Here is a 23455-nt window from a genome sequence, read left to right as displayed (position 1 = left end):
CTTTGGAGGGAGTTGAAAGTCCGTGTTGCCAAGCGAAAAGCCAAAAACATCACTGCTCTAGAGGAGATCTGCATGGAGGAATGGGCCAACATACCAACAACAGTGTGTGGCAACCTTGTGAAGACTTACAGAAAACGTTTGACCTCTGTCATTGCCAACAAAGGATATATTACAAAGTATTGAGATGAAATTTTGTTTCTGACCAAATACTTATTTTCCACCATAATATGCAAATAAAATGTTAAAAAACAGACAATGTGATTTTCTGGATTTTTTTTTCTCAGTTTGTCTCCCATAGTTGAGGTCTACCTATGATGTAAATTACAGACGCCTCTCATCTTTTTAAGTGGTGGAACTTGCACTATTGCTGACTGACTAAATACTTTTTTGCCCCACTGTATATACAGTGTGTGTCAATGATATTACCAATTTGTAGTGTTTTAAGCAGCTTTGATAATAGAAATTCTATGATTACATATTGATCTATAAACCAGAATGTCAGTAGGGACAGAGAGCGGTAATAAGTACCTGCTTACCTGTGAGGACTGATGGGATAATGGGGAACAGTATAAGACTGCATCAAGCAGGATTAATGACAAAGAATGAAAAGGTCAGACTATAAGATAAAGATTTACTTGGGTAAATATCACCTGCTTCTTGGCATATCACAAGTAAATTATAATAATAATATTTTAATAATAATATATAATTGGGATGTAATTATTTTTAGATTTAGTGAAGACAGTGAACAGGTGATGCATCACAGAGAATGTTGCAACCACTTTATAAACACAATATATATTGGAAAACACTAAGGGGCTTCAACAGAAGAAAAATTAAATTGTAAGGGCTGCAAAGTTGTGAGATAGTCTCTTCTGTGATGCCGTTGAATATTTATTTGGGGGGGGGCATGGGGCAATTAGGACTTATGCTGTAGTGCCCCATGATTTCTATGTAGGCCTCTGTAAGCTGTCCCATGTGAGTGCATGAAAAAATAACACTATTTCTGGGCAATATATTTTCACAAGTTTTTCCTCTGTTGGCTCTATCTGTTAATTTTCAATCCACTCTGAGCTGGTGGGACAACACTAGCTGCAATGTTCTTTGCCATGCATAGCACATCATACAAAGAGGGATTCCTGGTCTTTTTTCCTTTTTTTAAGCACATACAGCAACACTAAGCAGTGTACTTGTGATTCCAGCTCTGAGATGAGAAAAATGACTTATTAGAAATGTTAACACACTTTCAGTGAATCTTCTTGCTAGATTCCTCTAGGTCAGGGGTGGGGAATCTTTTTTCTGCCAAGGGCCATTTCGATATTTATACCATCCTCCGCCCACAAAGTACATCCTGGCTCTGGCAGTGTAGTGAACACTGCATGTGTGTGCTAACAGAGCAAGAAGAAATTAATGAGCTGGTTGAAATCAAAATACACCTCCCTGCCCAAGAATGTGGTCCTTGAGAATCTGCTCAGGGGCCTGATAAAGGGTTATCGAGGGCCGTAAATGGCCCTGGGGCCTGATGTTCCCCATCCCTCTCTAGGTGATCCCCTCTCCTCCTCCATTCTCCCTTTTATATACAATGGGCTGTGTGGTTGTGACCAAAGTGATCTGAAAATTTGTCTTGTCTGACCAAGATGGATCTGAGCTGCTTTTCTCAGACTGGATGATAAGTTCTGGGGCTATGGAGGAAGGAAGCAGATTTATCTGACAAGATATATAACAAAGTTTCTTATTTCCAATTGTTAATGACTAGCTGAAGAGCCAGGCGTTGCCTGGGCATAGTAAATATCTGTGGTTAGTTATAGCACCTCACTTCTCTTATTTTCCCATCACGCCTCTCATTTTCCCCCTCACATCTCTCATTTTCTCCCTTACATCTCTCATTTTCCCCCTCACTCCTCTTATTTTGCCCCTCACTCCCCTCATTCCCCCCTAACACTTGTCCTTTCGACCTCATATCTGTCATTTTCTGATCACTCCACTATTTTCCCTCACTCCTCTCATTTTGCACTCACACCTTTTCATTTTTACCTCACACCTCTCATTTTCCCCTCAGTATATACATGTTTGTCATCTCCCTTATGTATAGTATACACCTGTATGTCATCTCCTGTAAATAGTATATACCTGTATATTGTATATACCTATGTGTCTTCTCCTCCTGTATATAGTATATACCTGTATGTCATCTCTCCTGTATATAGTATATACCTGTATGTCATCTCCCCTGTATATAGTATATACCTGCTGTATGTCATCTCCTCTATATACCTATGTGTCATCTCCTCTTTTATATAGTATATACCTGTATGTCATCTCCTCCTGTATATAGTATATACCTGTAAGTCATCTCCTCCTGTATATATAACACCAAAAACCTGCCTTCACACAAGGTCAGTAAAACAAAAATAATTTTATTAATCAAACAAAAGTAAAATATACATATAAAATACAGCGGGAATACACCAAAGCACAGGAATGGGCGGGCAACCCAGGTATGAGCCCCAAAACGTAGTGGTATCATATAGATTACGACCAAATCATATTAAGGCCAAAAAATCAATGTGCAAGTGACCATGTATATATGTATGAAAGATCCACTATTACACCCATGGGCTTGAATGATCACAACAGCTTTTCCCCCTTTTTGTCCATGTGATTCCAAGATAGATTTGGGGTCAGGTTAGATGCTGTTTGCATCTTTTAGATAGATGTGTTCTGGTCCTCCTTTTATACTTACCTGTTTTTTTTTTTTTCATCATTATTTCATTATACCAGTATTGGCAGTTCTTCAGTGCAGTCTTATCTTTTAATTTGTTTTTAGCTGGTTTTATTGTTTTATTAATAAAAATATTTTTCTTTTCTTTTTCTGTTTTTGATCCTTAGGGCTAGTGCTGGTTTTTAGTGTCCTGTGGTACAGTGGATATTATGGTGCAACGCGAAATCTTCCGCCTCTTATGATATTATACTCTTTTTGGATATGGCTACAATCGGCGTTTTGTTACGTTGTTGTTTTCTCTGTGCTGGTGTCCATGTGCATCATGTGCTTTCACTTTTCCTATGTATGTGCCTTTTTAGTATGTTAATGATTGTATACATATTTTTACATGTCACTATTTATGATATTCTGTACATGTGGCTTTTGGACTGTGTCCACATGTCTTTTGTATATCTCATCAGTCCTTTTTACTATGTATAACACATATAGCTTATATTTATGTGTTTTTTTATATTTTTTATTTATTAATTGCATATTTTCTTTCAGCGCTGTGTTTTCTTTTTTCACTCACTGCGCACATATTTCACTTTGCACTTATTATTTATCGGGTCTTATTGTGTTTCTATCTATGTGCAGACATATGGTGCGCGTTCTGCGCTGTGTTTATGGTGGTTACCATGGTGGCATATGCCGCCGGATGTGACGTCAGTGGAGGGCAGCGCTGCTCTTTGTGGTATACTACCACAATATGGTCAGTTTTTAGTTGGCTGATGCCCGTTCCTTCTGCGGTGATTGATACCTGTTGATGTCCCAGTGGTTGATGTATTTCAATGAGGCTGACGGAGCGCGCTGTCTCTCTGGTGGCGGTTGCCATGGTGTCAAGCTGCGCCGCACCGGATGTGACATCAGCACTAGGCGGCGATGGTGGTTCCGGTTACTGCTGGAGTTGTTGTGGCAATGCGGTCATGGCGGCCGTCGGCTGGCGCACGTGTCTCTTGGCAATTACTAAGGTGGGTTTACATCTGAGTTTCCATCTCACCGCCATTACTCCTATCTGCGCAGGCGTACACAGGACTCTTATATTAGTTAATTATTGTTAGCTCTGTCCCTATTGGATCTTTCATACATATATACAAACAATGGCCAGTACCCAACCACCCCCAGGTGAAGCATTTCGGTGCGAAACGCGCGTCGGGTGTTGGTGGGTCCCCAGGAGTGCCCCATTTGGTAATTATATCATTATTTCTGTACTACTTAATATTATAAGTTACTGTTATTACCTTATCATTTTTCTGCATGTTTTGTACATGGTCACTTGCACATTGATTTTTTTGCGTTAATATGATTTGGTCATAATCTATATGATACCACTACGTTTTGGGGCTCATACCTGGGTTGCCCGCCCATTCCTGTACTTTGGTGTATTCCCGCTGTATTTTATATGTATATTTTTCTTTTGTTTGATTAATAAAATGATTTTTGTTTTACTGACCTTGTGTGAAGGCAGGTTTTTGGTGTTATAGTTATATTCCTTCATGGTCTTCCTTTGGTGGATATATTTTTGGTGTTGTCCTCCTGTACATAGTATATATCTGTGTGTCATCTGCTCCTGTATATAGTATATACACCTGTGTGTCATCTCCTCCTGTATATAGTATGTACCTGTATGTCATCTCCCCTTTATATAGTATATACCAGCGTGTCATCTCCTCCTGTATATAGTATATACCTGTGTGTCATCTCCCCTGTATATAGTATATATGTGTCTGTCATCTCCTCCTGTATATAGTATATAACTGTGTGTCATCTCCTCCTGTATATAGTATATACCTGTGTGTCATCTCCCCTGTATATAGTATATACCTGTGTCATCTCCTCCTGTATTAGACCTCATTCACATGTTAGTTGGTCAGTATTTTTACCTCAGTATTTGTAAGCTAAATTGGCAGTCTGATAAATCTCCAGCCAACAGGAAGCCCTCCCCCCTGGCAGTATATATTTGCTCACACATACACATAATAGACAGGTCATGTGACTGACAGCTGCTGTATTTCCTATATGGTACATTTGTTGCTCTTGTAGTTTGTCTGCTTATTAATCAGATTTTTATTTTTGAAGGATAATATCAGACTTGTGTGTGTTTTAGGACAAGTTTCATGTGTCAAGTTGTGTGTGTTGAGTTGCATGTGGCTACATGCATGTAGCCACTTTTGTGAGATGAGTTTTGTGTGGCGACATGCATGTAGCAACTTTTTGTGTGTTGAGTTGCATGTGACAGGTTAGTTTAGCAAGTTGTGTGCAGCAAGTTTTGCGCATGGCGAGTTTTGCGCCTGGCGAGTTTTATGTGTGGTGCGTTTTGAGTATGTGCAAGTTTTGTGTGAGGCAACTTTTGCATGTGTTGCAACTTTTGTGCATGTGGCAATTTTTCCACGTGCGCAAGTTTTGCGTGTGGCGAGTTTTCCATGAGGTGAATTTTGCACGTGTGTCGAGTTTTGCGTGAGCCTAGTTTTGCATGTGGCGAGTTTTGCGCGTGGCGAGTTTTGAGCGGCGACTTTTGTGTTTCGACTTTTATGTGGTGAGGTTGGTGTATGTGTGGTGTAATGTGTGCTGAGGGTGGTATATGTGTTCAAGAACGTGGTAGTGTGTGGCGCCTTTTGTGTGTGTGTTCATATCCCCGTGTGTGGTGAGTATCACATGTTGGGGCCCCACCTTAGCAACTGTACAGCATATATTCTTTGGCGTCATCGCTCTCACTCTTTAAGTCACCCTTGTTCACATCTGGCAGCTGTCAATTTGCCTCCAACACTTTTCCTTTCAGTTTTTCCCCATTATGTAGATAGGGGCAAAATTGTTTGGTGAATTGGAAAGTGCCGGGTTAAAATTTCGCCTCATAACATAGCATATGACGCTCTCGGGGTCCAGACATGTGACTGTGCAAAATTTTGTGACTGTAGCTGCGACGGTGCAGATGCCAGTCCCGGACATACACACACACACACACATTCAGCTTTATATATTAGATTGTATGCAAAGTTTGCTGCTTGCTAATTTCTGAAACCTTGTAAGGACTTATCTTGGACTAGTATTTCACATTTTTCACTAGAAAGCTAAATTTCATTCGGCAACTTAGAGAACTATATGCTTCTATCTCTGTAGGAGCGTTCCACCATATCAATATCTGCATTGGACTTAAATGGGTTGTCAACTACTTGGACAACACCTTCTCAATTACTATATTCCCCCTTGTAAAATAGGCAACAGCCTGTACTCACCTCCGGGGCAGATGTCATTCCCAAGATGATTCTCATTTTCTTCGAATGTAATCGACATTTGGAGACAGTCAGAGAGCGTCAGCATTTCTATGTCTACCTGGAGTGAATCGGTCGCTTATTGGTTGCTGGATTCACATGGCAAAACAATGTCATGTAGCCACAAGAGACAAGGCGCCATCTTTGCTGTCACTGCGCTGGCACCGGAGGTGAGTTTAGGCAGTTTTTATTTAATAATGGGTAATATAGCAATTGAGTTGGGGCTTTCCGAGTAGTGGAAAACCCCTTTACCATAGATAATTAGGTAAATATTGTGCATATGACAAATCTATATAAACAATGTAAACATGTGTGCATTTTATATACAGTATGGTATGTATATATAGTACAGATGCGGCAAACACCACCTGAAAGCAAGTCCTGGTGTCCTAGGCAATATGTGAAGCATGTATTTCGATACTTTTTGCCCAAATAAAATGCTTAAAAAAAGTTTATATATTAGTTAACAGCTACAGAAGATTTAGCTCTTATGTTTGGATTATGATTGTAGTCACATGTTGTCGCTACGTGTTTTATTTCTCAGTCTTTTAAAAGAAGCAAAATGAAGAATGAAGAGAAAATCCACTTAATGATAAGCAATGAGCTACAAGCCATGCTGAAGCACAAAATCGCAGTATTCTTTTACCCGCACAGTCCTTGCAGATGACAACACACAGGTTGATGGATGCCCAGTCAGGATTTGGAGCTCGGCAATCTGCGCACCTCCTGTTCGATTCATTGAACCAAATCTTTTCAGCTACTTCATAATCTGCTACCGTCTCAGCTATTGATTGTTGCAATGCTTCAATCCACTCTTGCTTCTCAATTTCTGACTCTGCTGTAAAGCTAAAATATTACAAGAATCCTATTACTATTTTGTTACTTTGCGAAATCTCTTACACGAAAGGCAGCGGAATATTGTAACCTATCCACGTAAAAAAGATTGTTCTATTATGGCATATAGACATCAGTAGTGGACCTTGGAAAAAGGCAGCATGTAATCCCACATTTTACTTGTAGCTATTGCTGGAAACATGAGTAGACATCTGTAGCTATCCATTGAGTTAGCAGGTAACCACCGGTAAAGACCATAATATGTAATCCACTTCAAAGCGGATCTGAGTTTTCACAATACAAACTGCATACATTAATATATAAATCTCTTAAACCTGATGATACTGGTGTACTTATTTTTAAAATATGTGTCAGAAATTCAGACAGGCTGTATCAAATTAAGATGATAATTTATACATTGAGGTGCATGATCTAATCTAGAGTCAAAGTGTATTCGGTGTCTGTCCACCCAGCCAGATTGAGAGCTGCAACTTCTACTGAGCAGTGAGAGATCTCAACAGAAGGAGGGACACTGTGGAGCTGCCCGTCAGGCTAGCTGAGCAGAAAATGAATCAACACATTCAAAATGGATTATACAGCCACTAGTATCACAATGAGTGCAATAGTCTCAAAAGATGTCAAAAGGTATCTATTTAGCAATGTAGGCACGTTGTATTGTGAAAACCAGTGTCGTATACGTAGTTAAATTACTACTATATGTAAAGGTGACGTTGATTTAAATATATAGCATATATCATTTAATCGTCAAGCAATGTTGGCGATTAATATTACTTTTACTAGTTGTAAGAATTAAACATGATATTGTGTTGTTTGAGCTTTTTATAACACAATTGTAAATTATTACTCCAAATAATTCTCCCAGCAGATGGTAATATAGACTGTTACAGTGCGCCGCTTTGTGTGCCGTGGTGATTGTTTTTGATCATGAGGTTAGAGATGATATAAAAAGTAAATAGGTAAATGTTTTCATTATTTATGCACTGATAAACACAGCTTGACTTCTAGATAAGACACTGGTCATTACTACCACCTATGCTTACATTGTATGGCATTTGTATCACATACAGCTGTATATGTAGTTTACTGAATGCCATTGTAAAAAAATGTATACCGCAAGGTCAAAGGTAACCTGTCGCCAGGTTTTCCCTATATAAAGTACTGCCAGCACCTGTAAGCATTTTTTTTTGCAACATACTAGAATGCTGTATATATGTCCCCGATCCAGTATGCAAGGCACAAAAACAGCTTTTATGATACTCAAAGACGGCGCGGACTGTTCTGATGGACATTGTTAGTCTTGATCTGACGCCTGCTCTCTTCTTATGACTTCCCTACTTCGTGTAGCTGATTTCATCCACACAGTGTCCTCCATCATGCCCCTGCACAGGCGTACCTCTCACTGCCCTACTGAAGGCAAAGCAAAGCGCTGTAGTGCGCATGCGCCGAGAAAGGCCAAAAAGCACAGATGTCCTGTAAGCAAAGCTGCCATTTATGCACTGTAAGACTTTGCTTTGCCCTAGACAGGGCAAGTGCACCTACGCAGGAGCACAATGTGAGACACTGTGTGGATGACACAGGACGGGTAAGAACATAACGGTCATAAGAAAAGAGGAGGTGCCAGATCTAAACAGAGGCATCCGGACCGTGCTATCTGTAAGTATAATAAAAGTAATTTTTTGTGTCTTGCATAGTGGATTGGGGACTTATATACAGAATACTAGTATGCTGGAAATTAGGGCTTAAGATTTTGGACCAATTTTATATTATGAAAATTAGGTGACCGTTTACCTTTAATAAAGTTATACAGAAGCATGTAAGGGCACACAATGGGCATATGTCAGGCCAATGACAGCATATGGATACGTTCATACAAGTTAATTGAAAGGTTCTACATTTTGTAGTAATTTACCATGCACTCACATAGTATAGAAGCTACAGAAAATCCTGAAAAAAAGATTGAAATGTTTTGACCTTACCAAAAATTTCGAAAAGGAGTTATGATCTCAAAGGTTTTCCTGTCTGTATTTTTTAAGGTGACCATTGTCATTGTGATGTCAGTAATGGCAATCCCAGCATTGAAGTCCTAGAAAACGAATGAGCAAGAATTATGAGAAGTGCTCAAGTTGCAGATTTTTATCCTGTGAACAGCAAAGTAATGGGTAAATCTCTGTAATAAGAATTTTTCATGCTGGTCAAAAAATAGTAAAAACAAATAATTATAGATATTTGCAACTTAATATTAATCGGACAGTTTTATAATGCCCCCCCCCCCCCACCCCCGAAAAAAAAAAAAGCAAAAAGCTGTAAAATTGTTTTCTATCCATTAGTAAAACAATTTTGCCTTTTATTGTAATACATGGAACCTAGTTTTCATATAATTTTTACATACCTATTTTAAGATATTTTTGGCGATTACGGAGGAAAATGTACAAAATGACATTTGTGTTTAACATTTTTTAAAAATTTTAAAGACAAAAAGGGTCAGTATAACTCAGTCTAATTGGTATTTGCCTTTTCTTACAATTATTTTTATATATTGGATATGTTAGTGAAAAAAAAAATCAGGCAGCACTTTGATGTAACTCAAGTGCGGGACAGTTCTCATGGATTGATAATAGAAGTAGGAGAAACTTTTTCATTCACGTCCGAAAAAAATTGAGAAAACTTAGACCAAACACTGGTAAAATTCAGATGAAATGCTGCCCACAGTCACTGGTGAAAGAAACTGTCATAGATTTTCTCAGATGTGAAAAAAGTGACATTGAATGAACCATTTTTGTAGGTGCGCTGAAGACAAACCTATTGACCTTTCAATTATATGCTCTTTAAAAAATATATATATATTTTTGTTTTTTAACAATTACATGAACTACAGCACTTCACCATCTGCCAGTTGTTTCCCTTCATTTACAATCCTGACAAGGCATCCCAATGGCACCCAGCACTACGTTACATCTCTGGGTAGGACCAAATATAGAATAGCAATGTTCTTTGGTTTTTTAATATACATGTAAGAGTAAAAGAATTGCATAGCCTGCTCTAGTGCTCAACCTAATAGAGCAACATGTAGATTAAACAGATGATACATTAAAGAAGCACTCCTTCTCCTGTCAAAGTTTTTATCCTCTTAATATATTACAGTTTTCATATTACTGTGACAAAAAAAGTATTTAGTCAGCCACCAATTGTGCAAGTTCTCCCACTTAAAAAGATGAGCGAGGCCTGTAATTGACGTCATAGGTAGACCACAACTATGAGAGTCAAAATGGGAAAACAAATCCAGAATATCACCTTGTCTGATTTGGCAAGATTTATTTTGCAATTTATGGTGGAAAATAAGTATTTGGTCATTAACAAAAGTTCATCTCAATATTTTGTTATATATCCTTTGTTGGCAATGACAGAGGTCAAGTGTTTTCTGGAAGTCTTCACAAGGTTGGCACACACAGTTGGTGGTTTGTTGGCCCATTCCTCCGTGCAGATCTCCTCTACAGCACTGATGCTTTGGGCCTGTTGCTGGGCAGCACGGACTTTCAACTCACTCCAAAGGTTTTCTATGGGGTTAAGATCTCTGGAGACTGGCTAGGCCACTCCAGGACCTTCACATCCTTCTTACGAAACCACTACTTCGTTGCCCTGGTGGTGTGCTTGGGATCATTATCATGCTGAAAGACCCATCCATGTTTCATCTTCAATGCCCTTCCTGATGGAAGGAGGTTTGTACTAAAAATCTCATTCTTTCATGTACACGGATCAGTCATCCTGGTGCCTTTGCAGGGAAACAGCCCCAAAGCATGATGTTGCCTCCCCCATGCTTCACAGTAGGTATGGTGTTCTTTGGATGCAACTTATAATTCTGTCTCCTCCAAACACGACAAATTTTGTTTCTAACAAACAGTTCTACTTTGGTTTCATCAGACCATATGACATTCTCCCAATACTCTCCTGGATAATCCAAATACTCTCTTACAATCTTCAGGTGGGCCCGGACATGTACTGGCTTAAGCAGGGGGGCACGTCTGGGACTGCAAGATCTAAGTCCCTGGCGGCATAGTGTGTTACTGATGGTAGCTTTTGTTACGGTGGTCCCAGCTCTATGCAGGTCATTCACTAGATCCCCCGTGTGGTCCTGGGATTTTTGCTCACCATTCTTGTGATCATTTTGACCCCACGGGGTGAGATCTTGTGTGGCACCCCAGATTGTGGGAGATTATCAGTTGTATTGTATGTCTTCCATTTTCTTATTATTGCTCCCACAGTTGATTTAATCACACCAAGCTGCTTGCCTATTGCAGATTCAGTCTTCCCAGCCTGGTGCAGGGCTACAATTTTGTTTCTGGTGTCCTTCGACAGCTCTTTTGTCTTCACCATAGTGGAGTTTGGAGTGTGACTGTTTGAGGTTGTGGACAGGTGGCTTTTATACTGATAACAAGTTCAAACAGGTGCAATTACTACAGGTAATGAGTGGAGGACAGAGGAGTTTCTTTAAGAAGTTACAGGTCTGTGAGAGCTAGAAATCTTGCATGCTTTTAGGTGACCAAATAGCTATTTTCCACCATAATTTGCAAAATAAATCTTGCCAAATCAGACAAGGTGATTTTCTGGATTTGTTTTCTCATTTTGACTCTCATACTTGTGGTCTACCTATGATGTGAATTACCGGCCTCTCTCATCTTTTTAAGTGGGAGAACTTACACAATTGGTGGCTGACTAAATATTTTTCCCCGCCGTATATAGTACAGTGTACTTACAATTCCTCATTTTCTCATTTTACCCAGCTGATTCTCCTGTTTTTCATTAGGTCTATGACATTACATATTTAAAAACTGACTAGCTGAATCTTTGTAAGCTCTATGTAAAAACAGGAAGTCTATTTTCCCTGCATGAGTCATCGTTAGAACTACAATTCTGTATAACCAAAAATTCCTTGGCATCCTTTCTTCACTTCTTCAACTCCTGACAAAGTTTCCCCCACCCCTTTTGCTTTTGTCTTTCTCCCTTGTTTCCTTTTGTCACTGACATAGGATTCTAGCTTTATTGATGACTCATGTAGGGAAAAGAGGCTTCATCCTTCTACATAGGGCTTAGAAGGATTCAGCTAGTCAGTTTTTAAGCACATCATGTCATAGAAATCATGGAAAAAAGAATAATTAACTGGGTAGAAAGAAAAATTGAGCAATTCTAAGTACACAGTGCCATATAATATGATGGCAACAATATATTAAGAGGATTAAACTTTGATGGGAGGAAGCGTGCTTCTTTAATAGATAAATAAGAGAGATGAAATAAATGTATGATAGATAGATAGATAGATAGATAGATAGATAGATAGATAGATAGATAGATACATTTAGCTGGACCCTTCTACGTTAAAAAGTACATTTTTTCACCAGCGACTTGAAGCACCACTTTTTTTCCTTTGCTTCAGCGCTGGAGTGCTGCCACTAACGTAAGTTCCTTGATCCTAGTCTTATACTGAACAGACACTGTCTTCAGCTTTTCCCAGCGCTGCTATGACCTTGTGCTGCCATCTGGTCTTGTGACCACAACTTCTGACTGCCCGGAAGTCAGAGGTAATGATCCCAAGCTCTCAGTGTAAACCTATGAGAGTCTCATTCTGGCCACATTCTGCCACTCATAGACTTACATTGAGCTGTGAATTCAATCCCGTCCAGCAAACACTGGAATGATCCAGAAGGTCACAAACTTCTGGAAACCAACCAGAGTGGCACTTACAACAGATGAAATAAGATGATAGTAAGTATATAATTCTAGGGAAAGGGAATTTAGGTTAGTGACATCACTCCAGCGCTAAAATTTAAATGTTAAAAAAAATAACAATGGAGTGGTGTTTTTTTTTTTGAGTATTGTGTATCTTTTACTTCATCTCCCAGAATAGAAAATGCACAATCTTGCAGTGCAATGCTCAGTGTTTTGTGAAGAACATGTTCGCTGTCACCAGATCTCAGAAGGTGGCACCATGTTAATCTAAAGTGACATTACCTGATAACACAAACTGGCTCACTGCTGGTATAGACAGCAGACATCAGCTCAGAAGGTTTGCCTTCCTAATATGATTCAAACAAGCTTATACTTACATGCTTTCTGTAAACCATTGGGCATTCACATGCTTTCTGCTTCTGACAATAAATTATTTATTGAGGAAAACATTTTAATCCCCCTATAGAATAAAATATTAGGCTGAATATGAAAATTCATATTAATTTGATCATCTTCGCTTAGTCAGCTAGATAACCTAAGATATTCACAATGAGGGTCATTCTTAAGGAAAACTTTTGAATCAAAACTATATTTAAACAGTTGAGTCCTTGTATGAGCCTCCTAATGACCAATGAAATAACAGTTGACTGGAAATGATCAAGCAGATTTATATGCAATGTTTTGAGACAAAGCCAGCATAAGACCTTCTTTTTTAATTCCAATTCCCCCTTCCCCAAAATCATTTTTGCTTCACACAAAACAAATTGGAACAAAAAAACTGGAATAAAAACTACCAGATTCTACCCTCAAAGGGGTATACTATCTCAGATATTTAAGGCATAACAAAAGAATATGCCCTAAATGTCAGATAGATGCAGGTTCCACCTCTGAAACCCGTCCATCTGATCATTCTCACCACTAGGAATAGTGAGGTTAATGCTCTTGTGTGACTCTCTCTATTCACTTCCAGGAAAGTTCAGAAAATTGCCGAGCAAGTTCAATAAATGTCTGAGATTGAATTGTCCGAAATGTCAGAAATACACAAAAGGAGGGAGAACCTGTGATTGACCCTTTCTGGCTTTTCAGCTGTTTCACAAAAAGCTATAATGGGGCAGTGACTGTGCCAATGTTGACGAAATGTAGCTTCTTCCATAAATTTTGTGAGGAAGTACTCCGTCACTGTAAAAGTGACCAGCTGAGTATGGAGTCTCAACAGAAACGATTCATCTGAGAAAAGCAGGGAGTACATAGAAATGTTACTAGCTAGGAGGATACCCCTATATAACATTTTTATATAGGGGTATCCTCCTAGCTAGTAACATTGATGATCCTGAGGATATATTAATAGTGGTGCTCACCTCACGCTATAGCTAATTATAAGTACACAGAAATAGTAACCATCTAAAATAATATAAATATATATATATATATATATATATATATATATATATATATATATAGTAGTCAAGAACACTAAAAGGCTTCAGTAGGGGTACAATTACCGCCTGCCACAATACATGTGACTCTCCCTGTTTTTACAAGTTAAGATGTGTGCCTACTATGTTAACTTTATGTACAGTATATATATATATATATATATATATATATATATATATATATATATATATTTATATTATTTTTATATGTCTTTCATTCATTACTTCTTCCTTTCTAATTCTCTTAATCTCCTGGCTCTTACTGAAACCTGGATCCAGCAGTCAGACACCACCGCTGCTGCTGCTCTTTCATATGGTGAACTACATTTTTCTCATACCCCAAGATTGGACAACAGAGCAGGTGGAGGCGTTGGTCTGCTCCTTTCACCCAAATGTACTTTCCAATTTATCCCCCAAGTACCCTCACTTGTCTTCCCTTCCTTTGAGGTCCATGTGGTCAGACTCTACGTCCCCTTCTCCATGCGAGTGGCAGTGGTGTATCGTCCTCCCGACCCCTCTCATCAGTTCCTGGATCACTTTGCCACCTGGCTTCCACACTCTCTCTCCTGTGACACCCTTATCATGGGTGATTTCAACATCCCCATTGCCTCTCCCCTCTCCCCATCTGCTTCTCACCTTTTATCTCTATCCCCCTCTTTCGGCCTCTCGCAGCATACTAACTCTCCAACACATGAAGATGGAAACTCCCTTGACTTGGTCTTCTCCCAGCTTTGCTCAGTGGATGATTTCACAAACTCCCCTCTCCCGCTCTCTGACCACAACCTTCTTTCATTCTCTATCAAGAACTGCCATCCCGCTCAGGCCACCCCCACTTTCCCCATTTATAGAAACATACAGGCCATTAACACCCAGAAACTTATGAAGGACTTGCAGTCCTCATTGGCCCCAATCTTCTCCATCTCATGTCCTGATTCTGCTCTGAAGCATTACAATGAAAACCTGCAAAGTGCTCTGGATGAAGCTGCTCCTCCTATACATAAAACAACTCGGCACAGACGGCAACAACCGTGGCACACGCTGCAAACACGTTTCCTGCAGCGGTGCTCCAGGTGTGCAGAACGTCTGTGGAGAAAATCTAATCTACACGAAGATTTCATCCATTATAAGTTCATGCTAAAGACATACAATTCTGCCCTTCACCTCTCCAAACAAACCTACTTCAACACCCTCATCACCTCCCTGTCCAATAACCCTAAACGTCTCTTTGACACGTTCCAGTCCCTACTCAACCCAAGAGAGCAGGCCCCAACCACGGATCTCCGTACTGACGATCTGGCCAATTACTTCAAAGAAAAAATTGACCACATTCGACAGGAAATCATCTCCCAATCTCTTCACACCATGCACTGTCCTCCCTCCCTCACTGCATCTAATTCACTCTCTGACTTTGAAGCAGTTACAGAAGAAGAAGTAAGCAGGCTCCTTGCATCTTCTCGCCCGACCACTTGCACCAGTGACCCCATTCTGTCACATCTCCTCCAGTCCCTTTCCCCGGCTGTCACCTCTCACCTAACAAAAATATTCAACCTTTCCCTCACTTTCCCTCCTCATTTAAGCATGCCATCATACATCCATTACTTAACCCCTTCATGACCCAGCCTATTTTGACCTTAAAGACCTTGCCGTTTTTTGCAATTCTGACCAGTGTCCCTTTATGAGGTAATAACTCAGGAACGCTTCAACGGATCCTAGCGGTTCTGAGATTTTTTTTTGTGACATATTGGGCTTCATGTTAGTGGTAAATTTAGGTCAATAAATTATGCGTTTATTTGTGATAAAAACGGAAATTTGGCGAAAATTTTGAAAATTTCGCAATTTTCACATTTTGAAATTTTATTCTGTTAAACCAGAGAGTTATGTGACACAAAATAGTTAATAAATAACATTTCCCACATGTATACTTTACATCAGCACAATTTTGGAAACAAAATTTTTTTTTGCCAGGAAGTTATAAGGGTTAAAATTTGACCAGCGATTTCTCATTTTTACAACAAAATTTACAAAACCATTTTTTTAGGGACCATCTCACATTTGAAGTCAGTTTGAGGGGTCTATATGGCTGAAAATACCCAAAAGTGACACCATTCTAAAAAAATGCACCCCTCAAGGTACTCAAAACCACATTCAAGAAGTTTATTAACCCTTCAGGTACTTCACAGCAGCAGAAGCAACATGGAAGGAAAAAATGAACATTTAACTTTTCAGTCACAAAAATTATCTTTTAGCAACAATTTTTTTATTTTCCCAATGGTAAAAGGAGAAACTGAACCACGAAAGTTGTTGTCCAATTTCTCCTGAGTACGCTGATACCTCATATGTGGGGGTAAACCACTGTTTGGGCGCACGGCAGGGCTTGGAAGGGAAGTAGAGCCATTTGACTTTTTGAATGAAAAATTGGCTCCACTCTTTAGCGGACACCATGTCACGTTTGGAGAGCCCCCGTGTGCCTAAAAATTGGAGCTCCCCCACAAGTCACCCCATTTTGGAAACTAGACGCCCCAAGGAACTTATCAAGATGCATAGTGAGCACTTTGAACCCCCAGGTGCTTCACAAATTGATCCGTAAAAATGAAAAAGTACTTTTTTTTCACAAAAAAATTCTTTTAGCCTCAATTTTTTCATTTTCACATGGGCAACAGGATAAAGTGGATCCTAAAATTTGTTGGGCAATTTCTCCTGAGTACACCAATACCTCACATGTGGGGGTAAACCACTGTTAGGGCACATGGTTAGGCTCGGAAGGGAAGGAGCGCCATTTGACTTTTTGAATGAAAAATTATCTCTATTGTTAGCGGACACCATGTCGCGTTTGGAGAGCCCCTGCGTGCCTAAACATTGGAGCTCCCCCACAAGTGACCCCATTTTGGAAACTAGACCCCCCAAGGAACTTATCTAGATGCATAGTGAGCACTTTAAACCCTCAGGTGCTTCACAAATTGATCTGTAAAAATGAAAAAGTACTTTTTTTTCACAAAAAAAATTTTTTGCCTCAATTTTTTCATTTTCTCATGGGCAATAGGATAAAATGGATCATAAAATTTGTTGGGCAATTTCTCCCGAGTACGCCGATACCTCATATGGTGGGGTTAACCACTGTTTGGGCACACGGCAGGGCTTGGAAGGAAAGGCGTGCCATTTGACTTTTTGAATGGAAAATTAGCTCCAATTGTTAGTGGACACCATGTCGCGTTTGGAGAGCCCCTGTGTGCCTAAACATTGGAGCTCCCCCACAAGTGACCCCATTTTGGAAACTAGACCCCCCAAGGAACTTATCTAGATGCATAGTGAGCACTTTAAACCCTCAGGTGCTTCACAAATTGATCTGTAAAAATGAAAAAGTACTTTTTTTTCACAAAAAAAATTTTTTGCCTCAATTTTTTCATTTTCTCATGGGCAATAGGATAAAATGGATCATAAAATTTGTTGGGCAATTTCTCCCGAGTACGCCGATACCTCATATGGTGGGGTTAACCACTGTTTGGGCACACGGCAGGGCTCGGAAGGAAAGGCGTGCCATTTGACTTTTTGAATGGAAAATTAGCTCCAATTGTTAGTGGACACCATGTCGCGTTTGGAGAGCCCCTGTGTGCCTAAACATTGGAGCTCCCCCACAAGTGACCCCATTTTGGAAACTAGACCCCCCAAGGAACTTATCTAGATGCATATTGAGCACTTTAAACCCCCAGGTGCTTCACAGAAGCTTATAACGCAGAGCCATGAAAATAAAAAATAATTTTTCTTTCCTCAAAAATGATATTTTAGCCTGGAATTTCCTATTTTGCCAAGCGTAATAGGAAAAATTGGACCCCAAATGTTCTTGTCCAGTTTGTCCTGAGTACGCTGATACCCCATATGTGGGGGTAAACCACTGTATGGGCGCATGGCAGGGCTCGGAATGGAAGGCACGCCATTTGGCTTTTTAAATGGAAAATTAGCTCCAATCATTAGCGGACACCATGTCACGTTTGGAGAGCCCCTGTATGCCTAAACATTGGAGATCCCCCACAAATGACCCCATTTTGGAAACTAGACCCCCAAAGGAACTAATCTATATGTGTGGTGAGGACTTTGAACCCCAAGTGCTTCACAGAAGTTTATAACGCAGAGCCATGAAAATAAAATAAAAAAAATATTTTCTCAAAAATGATCTTTTAGCCTGCAATTTTTTATTTTCCCAAGGGTAACAGGAGAAATTTCACCACAAAAGTTGTTGTCCAGTTTCTCCTGAGTACGCTGATACCCCATATGTGGGGGTAAACTACTGTTTGGGCACATGCCGGGGCTCGGAAGTGAAGTAGTGACGTTTTGAAATGCAGACTTTGATGGAATGCTCTGCGGGCGTCACGTTGCGTTTGCAGAGCCCCTGATGTGGCTAAACAGTAGAAACCCCCCACAAGTGACCCCATTTTGGAAACTAGACCCCGAAAGGAACTTATCTAGATGTGTGGTGAGCACTTTGAACCCCCAAGTGCTTCACAGAAGTTTATAATGCAGAGCCGTGAAAATAATAAATACGTTTTCTTTCCTCAAAAATAATTATTTAGCCCAGAATTTTTTATTTTCCCAAGGGTTACAGAAGAAATTGGACCCCAAAAGTTGTTGTCCAGTTTCTCCTGAGTACGCTGATACCCCATGTGTGGGGGTAAACTACTGTTTGGGCACACGTCGGGGCTCAGAAGGGAAGTAGTGACTTTTGAAATGCAGACTTTGATGGAATGGTCTGCGGGCGTCACGTTGCGTTTGCAGAGCCCCTGGTGTGCCTAAACAGTAGAAACCCCCCACAAGTGACCCCATTTTAGAAACGAGGCCCCCCAAGGAACTTATCTAGATATGTGGTGAGCACTTTGAACCCCCAAGTGCTTCACAGATGTTTACAACGCAGAGCAGTGAAAATAAAAAATCATTTTTCTTTCCTCAAAAATGATGTTTTTGCAAGCATTTTTTTATTTTCACAAGGGTAACAGGAGAAATTGGACCCCAGTAATTGTTGCGCAGTTTATCCTGAGTACGCTGATACCCCATATGTGGGGGTAAACCACTGTTTGGGTGCACATCGGGGCTCGGAAGTGAGGGAGCACCATTTGACTTTTTGAAAACAAGATTGGCTGGAATCAATGGTGGCGCCATGTTGCGTTTGGAGACCCCTGATGTGCCTAAACAGTGGAAACCCCTCAATTCTACCTCCAACACTAACCCCCCACACCCCTAACCCTAATCCCAACTGTAGCCATAACCCTAATCACAACCCTAACCGCAACACACCCTTAACCACAACCCTAACCCCAACACACCCCTAACCCTAACCACAACCCTAATTCCAACCCTAACCCTAAGGCTATGTGCCCACGTTGCGGATTCGTGTGAGATTTTTCAGCATCATTTTTGAAAAATCCGCGGGTAAAAGGCACTGCGTTTTACCTGCGGATTTTCCGCGGATTTCCAGTGTTTTTTGTGCGGATTTCACCTGTGGATTCCTATTGAGGAACAGGTGTAAAACGCTGCGGAATCCGCACAAAGAATTTCCGCGCTGTATTTTCCGCACCATGGGCACAGCGGATTTTGTTTTCCATAGGTTTACATGGTACTGTAAACCTGATGGAACACTGCTGCGAATCCGCAGCGGCCAATCCGCTGCGGATCCGCAGCCAAATCCGCACCGTGTGCACATAGCCTAATTCTAAAGGTATGTGCACACGCTGCGGAAAACACTGTGGATCCGCAGCAGCTTCCCATGAGTTTACAGTTCAATGTAAGCCTATGGGAAACAAAAATCGCTGTACACATGCTGCGGAAAAACTGCACGGAAACGCAGCGGTTTTACAAGTGCTCCAATAGAAAATCGCAGTTGTAAAACCGCAGTGAAATGCGCAGAAAAAACACGGTAAATCCGCCATAAATCCGCAGCGGTTTGGCACTGCGGATTTATCAAATCCGCAGTGGAAAAATCTGCAGAGGACCAGAATACGTGTGCACATACCGAAACCCTAACCCTACCCCTAACCCTACCCCTAACCCTACCCCTAACCCTAGCCCTAACCCTATCCCTACCCCTAACCCTACCCCTAATCCTACCCCTAACCCTAACCCTACCCCTAACCCTATTCTAACATTAGTGGAAAAAAAAAATCTTTATTTTTTTTATTGTCCCTACCTATGGTGGTGACAAAGGGGGGGTCATTTATTATTTTTTTATTTTGATCACTGTGATAGATTATATCTCAGTGATCAAAATGCACTTTGAACGAATCTGCCGGCCGGCAGATTCGGCGGGCGCACTGCGCATGCGCCCGCCATTTTGGAAGATGGCGGCGCCCAGGGAGAAGACGGACGGTCCCCGGCAGGATCGGTAAGTATGATGGGGTGGGGGGGAGCACGGGAGGGGATCGGAGCATGGGGGGGTGGATCGGAATGCAGGAGGGGTGGAACGGAGCACGGGGGGGTGGAACGGAGCACAGGGGGTGGAACGGAGCACGGGGGGGTGGAACGGAGCACGGGGGGTGGAACGGAGCACGGGGGGGTGGATCGGAGTGCAGGGGGGGTGATTGGAGCACGGGGGGGTGATTGGAGCACGGGGGTGAGCGGACAAGAGCACAGGGGGGCGTGGACAGGAGGACGGAGGGGAGAGGGGCAGTGTACCGGACAGATCGGAGGGCTGGGGGGGCGATCGGTGGGGTGGGGTGGGGGCACATTAGTATTTCCAGCCATGGCCGATGATATTGCAGCATCGGCCATGGCTGGATTGTAATATTTCACCCTTTATAATAGGTGAAATATTACAAATCGCTCTGATTGGCAGTTTCACTTTCAACAGCCAATAAGAGCGATCGTAGCCACGGGGGGGTGAAGCCACCCCCCTGGGCTAAACTACCACTCCCCCTGTCCCTGCAGATCGGGTGAAATGGGAGTTAACCCTTTCACCCGATCTGCAGGGACGCGATCTTTCCATGACGCCACATAGGCGTCATGGGTCGGATTGGCACCGACTTTCATGGCGCCTACGTGGCGTCATGGGTCGGGAAGGGGTTAAAAAACCATCCCTCGATCAAAACTGTGCCGCTAATTATAGACCTGTCTCTAATCTTCCCTTCATCTCTAAACTCCTCGAACGCCTGGTCCACTCCCGTCTTACCCGCTATCTCTCAGATAACTCTCTTCTCGACCCTCTTCAATCTGGCATCCGCTCTTTACACTCTACTGAAACTGCCCTCACTAAAGTCTCTAATGACCTATTAACAGCTAAATCTAATGGTCACTACTCCATGCTAATTCTCTTGGATCTCTCTGCAGCATTCGATACTGTGGATCATCAGCTCTTCCTCACTATGCTCCACTCCATCGGCCTCAAGGACACCGTTCTCTCCTGGTTCTCCTCCTATCTCTCTGACCGATCCTTCACTGTATGTTTTGCTGGTTCCTCCTCCTCTCACCTTCCCCTTACTGTTGGGGTTCCTCAAGGATCAGTCCTAGGCCCCCTCCTCTTCTCTTTGTATACTGCCCCTATTGGACAAACAATCAGTAGATTTGGGTTCCAGTACCATCTCTATGCTGACGACACCCAATTATACACTTCTTCTCCTGATATCACGCCGACCTTTTTAGAAAACACCAGTGATTGTCTTACCGCTGTCTCTAACATCATGTCCTCCCTCTATTTGAAACTGAACCTGTCAAAAACTGAACTCCTCGTGTTCTCTCCCTCTACTAACCTACCTTTGCCTGACATTGCCATCTCCGTGTGCGGTTCCACCATTACTCCAAAGCAACATGCCCGCTGCCTTGGGGTCATCCTTGATTCTGACCTTTCATTCACACCCCACATCCGATCACTGGCTCGCTCTTCTTACCTGCATCTCAAAAACATTTCTACAATTCGCCCTTTTCTTACTTTCGACTCTGCAAAAGCTCTTACTGTTTCACTTATTCATTCTCGTCTGGACTATTGTAACTCTCTACTAATCGGCCTCCCTCTTACCAAACTTTCCCCGCTCCAATCTGTCCTGAATGCTGCTGCCAGGATCATATTCCTCACCAACCGTTACACCGATGCCTCTACCTTGTGCCAGTCATTACACTGGCTACCCATCCACTCCAGAATCCAGTACAAAACTACTACCCTCATCCACAAAGCACTCCATGGCTCAGCACCACCCTACATCTCCTCTCTGGTCTCAGTCTACCACCCTACCCGTGCCCTCCGCTCCGCTAATGACCTCAGGTTAGCATCCTCAATAATCAGAACCTCCCACTCCCGTCTCCAAGACTTTACACGTGCTGCGCCGATTCTTTGGAATGCACTACCTAGGTTAATACGATTAATCCCCAATCCCCACAGTTTTAAGCGTGCCCTAAAAACTCATTTTGTTCAGACTGGCCTACCGCCTCAATGCATTAACCTAACGATCCCTGTGTGGCCTATTTAAAAAAAACAAACAAAAACAATCAGGTTCCTCGCATCATGTTCTCATTCACTTTATGCAGTTAATAGCGCTCTGTGTCTGTACTGCTACATACTTAGGCAGTTAACTGGTTCATGCAGCTTTACATGAACACCCGAGCCTTACACTATGGCTGGTCCGAATAACTAAAGCAATTGTTACCATCCACCTCTTGTGTCTCCCCTTTTCCTCATAGTTTGTAAGCTTGCGAGCAGGGCCCTCATTCCTCTTGGTATCTATTTTGAACTGTGATTTCTGTTATGCTGTAATGTCTATTGTCTGTACAAGTCCCCTCTATAATTTGTAAAGCGCTGCAGAATATGTTGGCGCTATATAAATAAAAATTATTATTATTATATGTACATTTTTATATGTACAGTATATATATATATATATATATATATACTGTACATAAAGTTAACATAGTAGGCATACATCTTAACTTGTAAAAACAGGGAGAGTCTCATGTATTGTGGCAGGCGGTAATTGTACCCCTACTGAAGCCTTTTAGTGTTCTTGACTACTCCAATGCCCCATCGTTGGCCCCTACAGACTATGATGATGATCCCCAAAATGCAGCAACATACAGTATGATACCCCCACAGAGAATTTCACCAAGTAATTTGCCCCCACAGTACCCCTCACATGCAGAGTATGAAGGCACACAGTGGTGCCAACACAGTGTGATGCCCCTATATTGCTTTCAACATGGTGTAATGCCCCTTAGTGCCCCAACAAAGTATGATGCCTTCATATTGCCTTAAACAAGGTATAGTGCCCTCTTGGTGTCTCCAACACAATATGATACCCACACAGTCCCCCACACAGATTATGATTTCCCCCACAGCATAATTTCCAATACACTGTATTAGGGTCCTCACAGTCCCCCCACAAGTATTGACAGTGAACTGAGGCTCAGCACAGCAGGTGCGTTCTAGTGATGTCATCATGGTTTAT

General features: G+C 41.5%; 1 protein-coding gene across 3 annotated transcripts in view; it reads right to left on the bottom strand.

Moving 5' to 3' along the window:
* ARAP2 (ArfGAP with RhoGAP domain, ankyrin repeat and PH domain 2) overlaps positions 1-23455 on the bottom strand; it is a 598685-nt gene that overhangs the window by 416047 nt on the left and 159183 nt on the right. For all 3 annotated transcript variants that reach the window (XM_069744626.1, XM_069744628.1, XM_069744627.1), the window contains exons 10-11: positions 8862-8968; positions 6677-6876 (exon numbers count right to left, since the gene is read on the bottom strand). In XM_069744626.1, the coding sequence (XP_069600727.1) occupies positions 6677-6876; positions 8862-8968 (307 nt within the window). The remainder of the gene's footprint in view (positions 1-6676; positions 6877-8861; positions 8969-23455) is intronic.

This window comes from Ranitomeya imitator, chromosome 1 (assembly GCF_032444005.1).
Source record: "Ranitomeya imitator isolate aRanImi1 chromosome 1, aRanImi1.pri, whole genome shotgun sequence".
Lineage (NCBI taxonomy): Eukaryota > Metazoa > Chordata > Amphibia > Anura > Dendrobatidae > Ranitomeya > Ranitomeya imitator.
The sequence above is the reverse complement of the archived record's forward strand: the minus strand, read 5'-3'. Positions and strand labels throughout refer to the sequence as shown.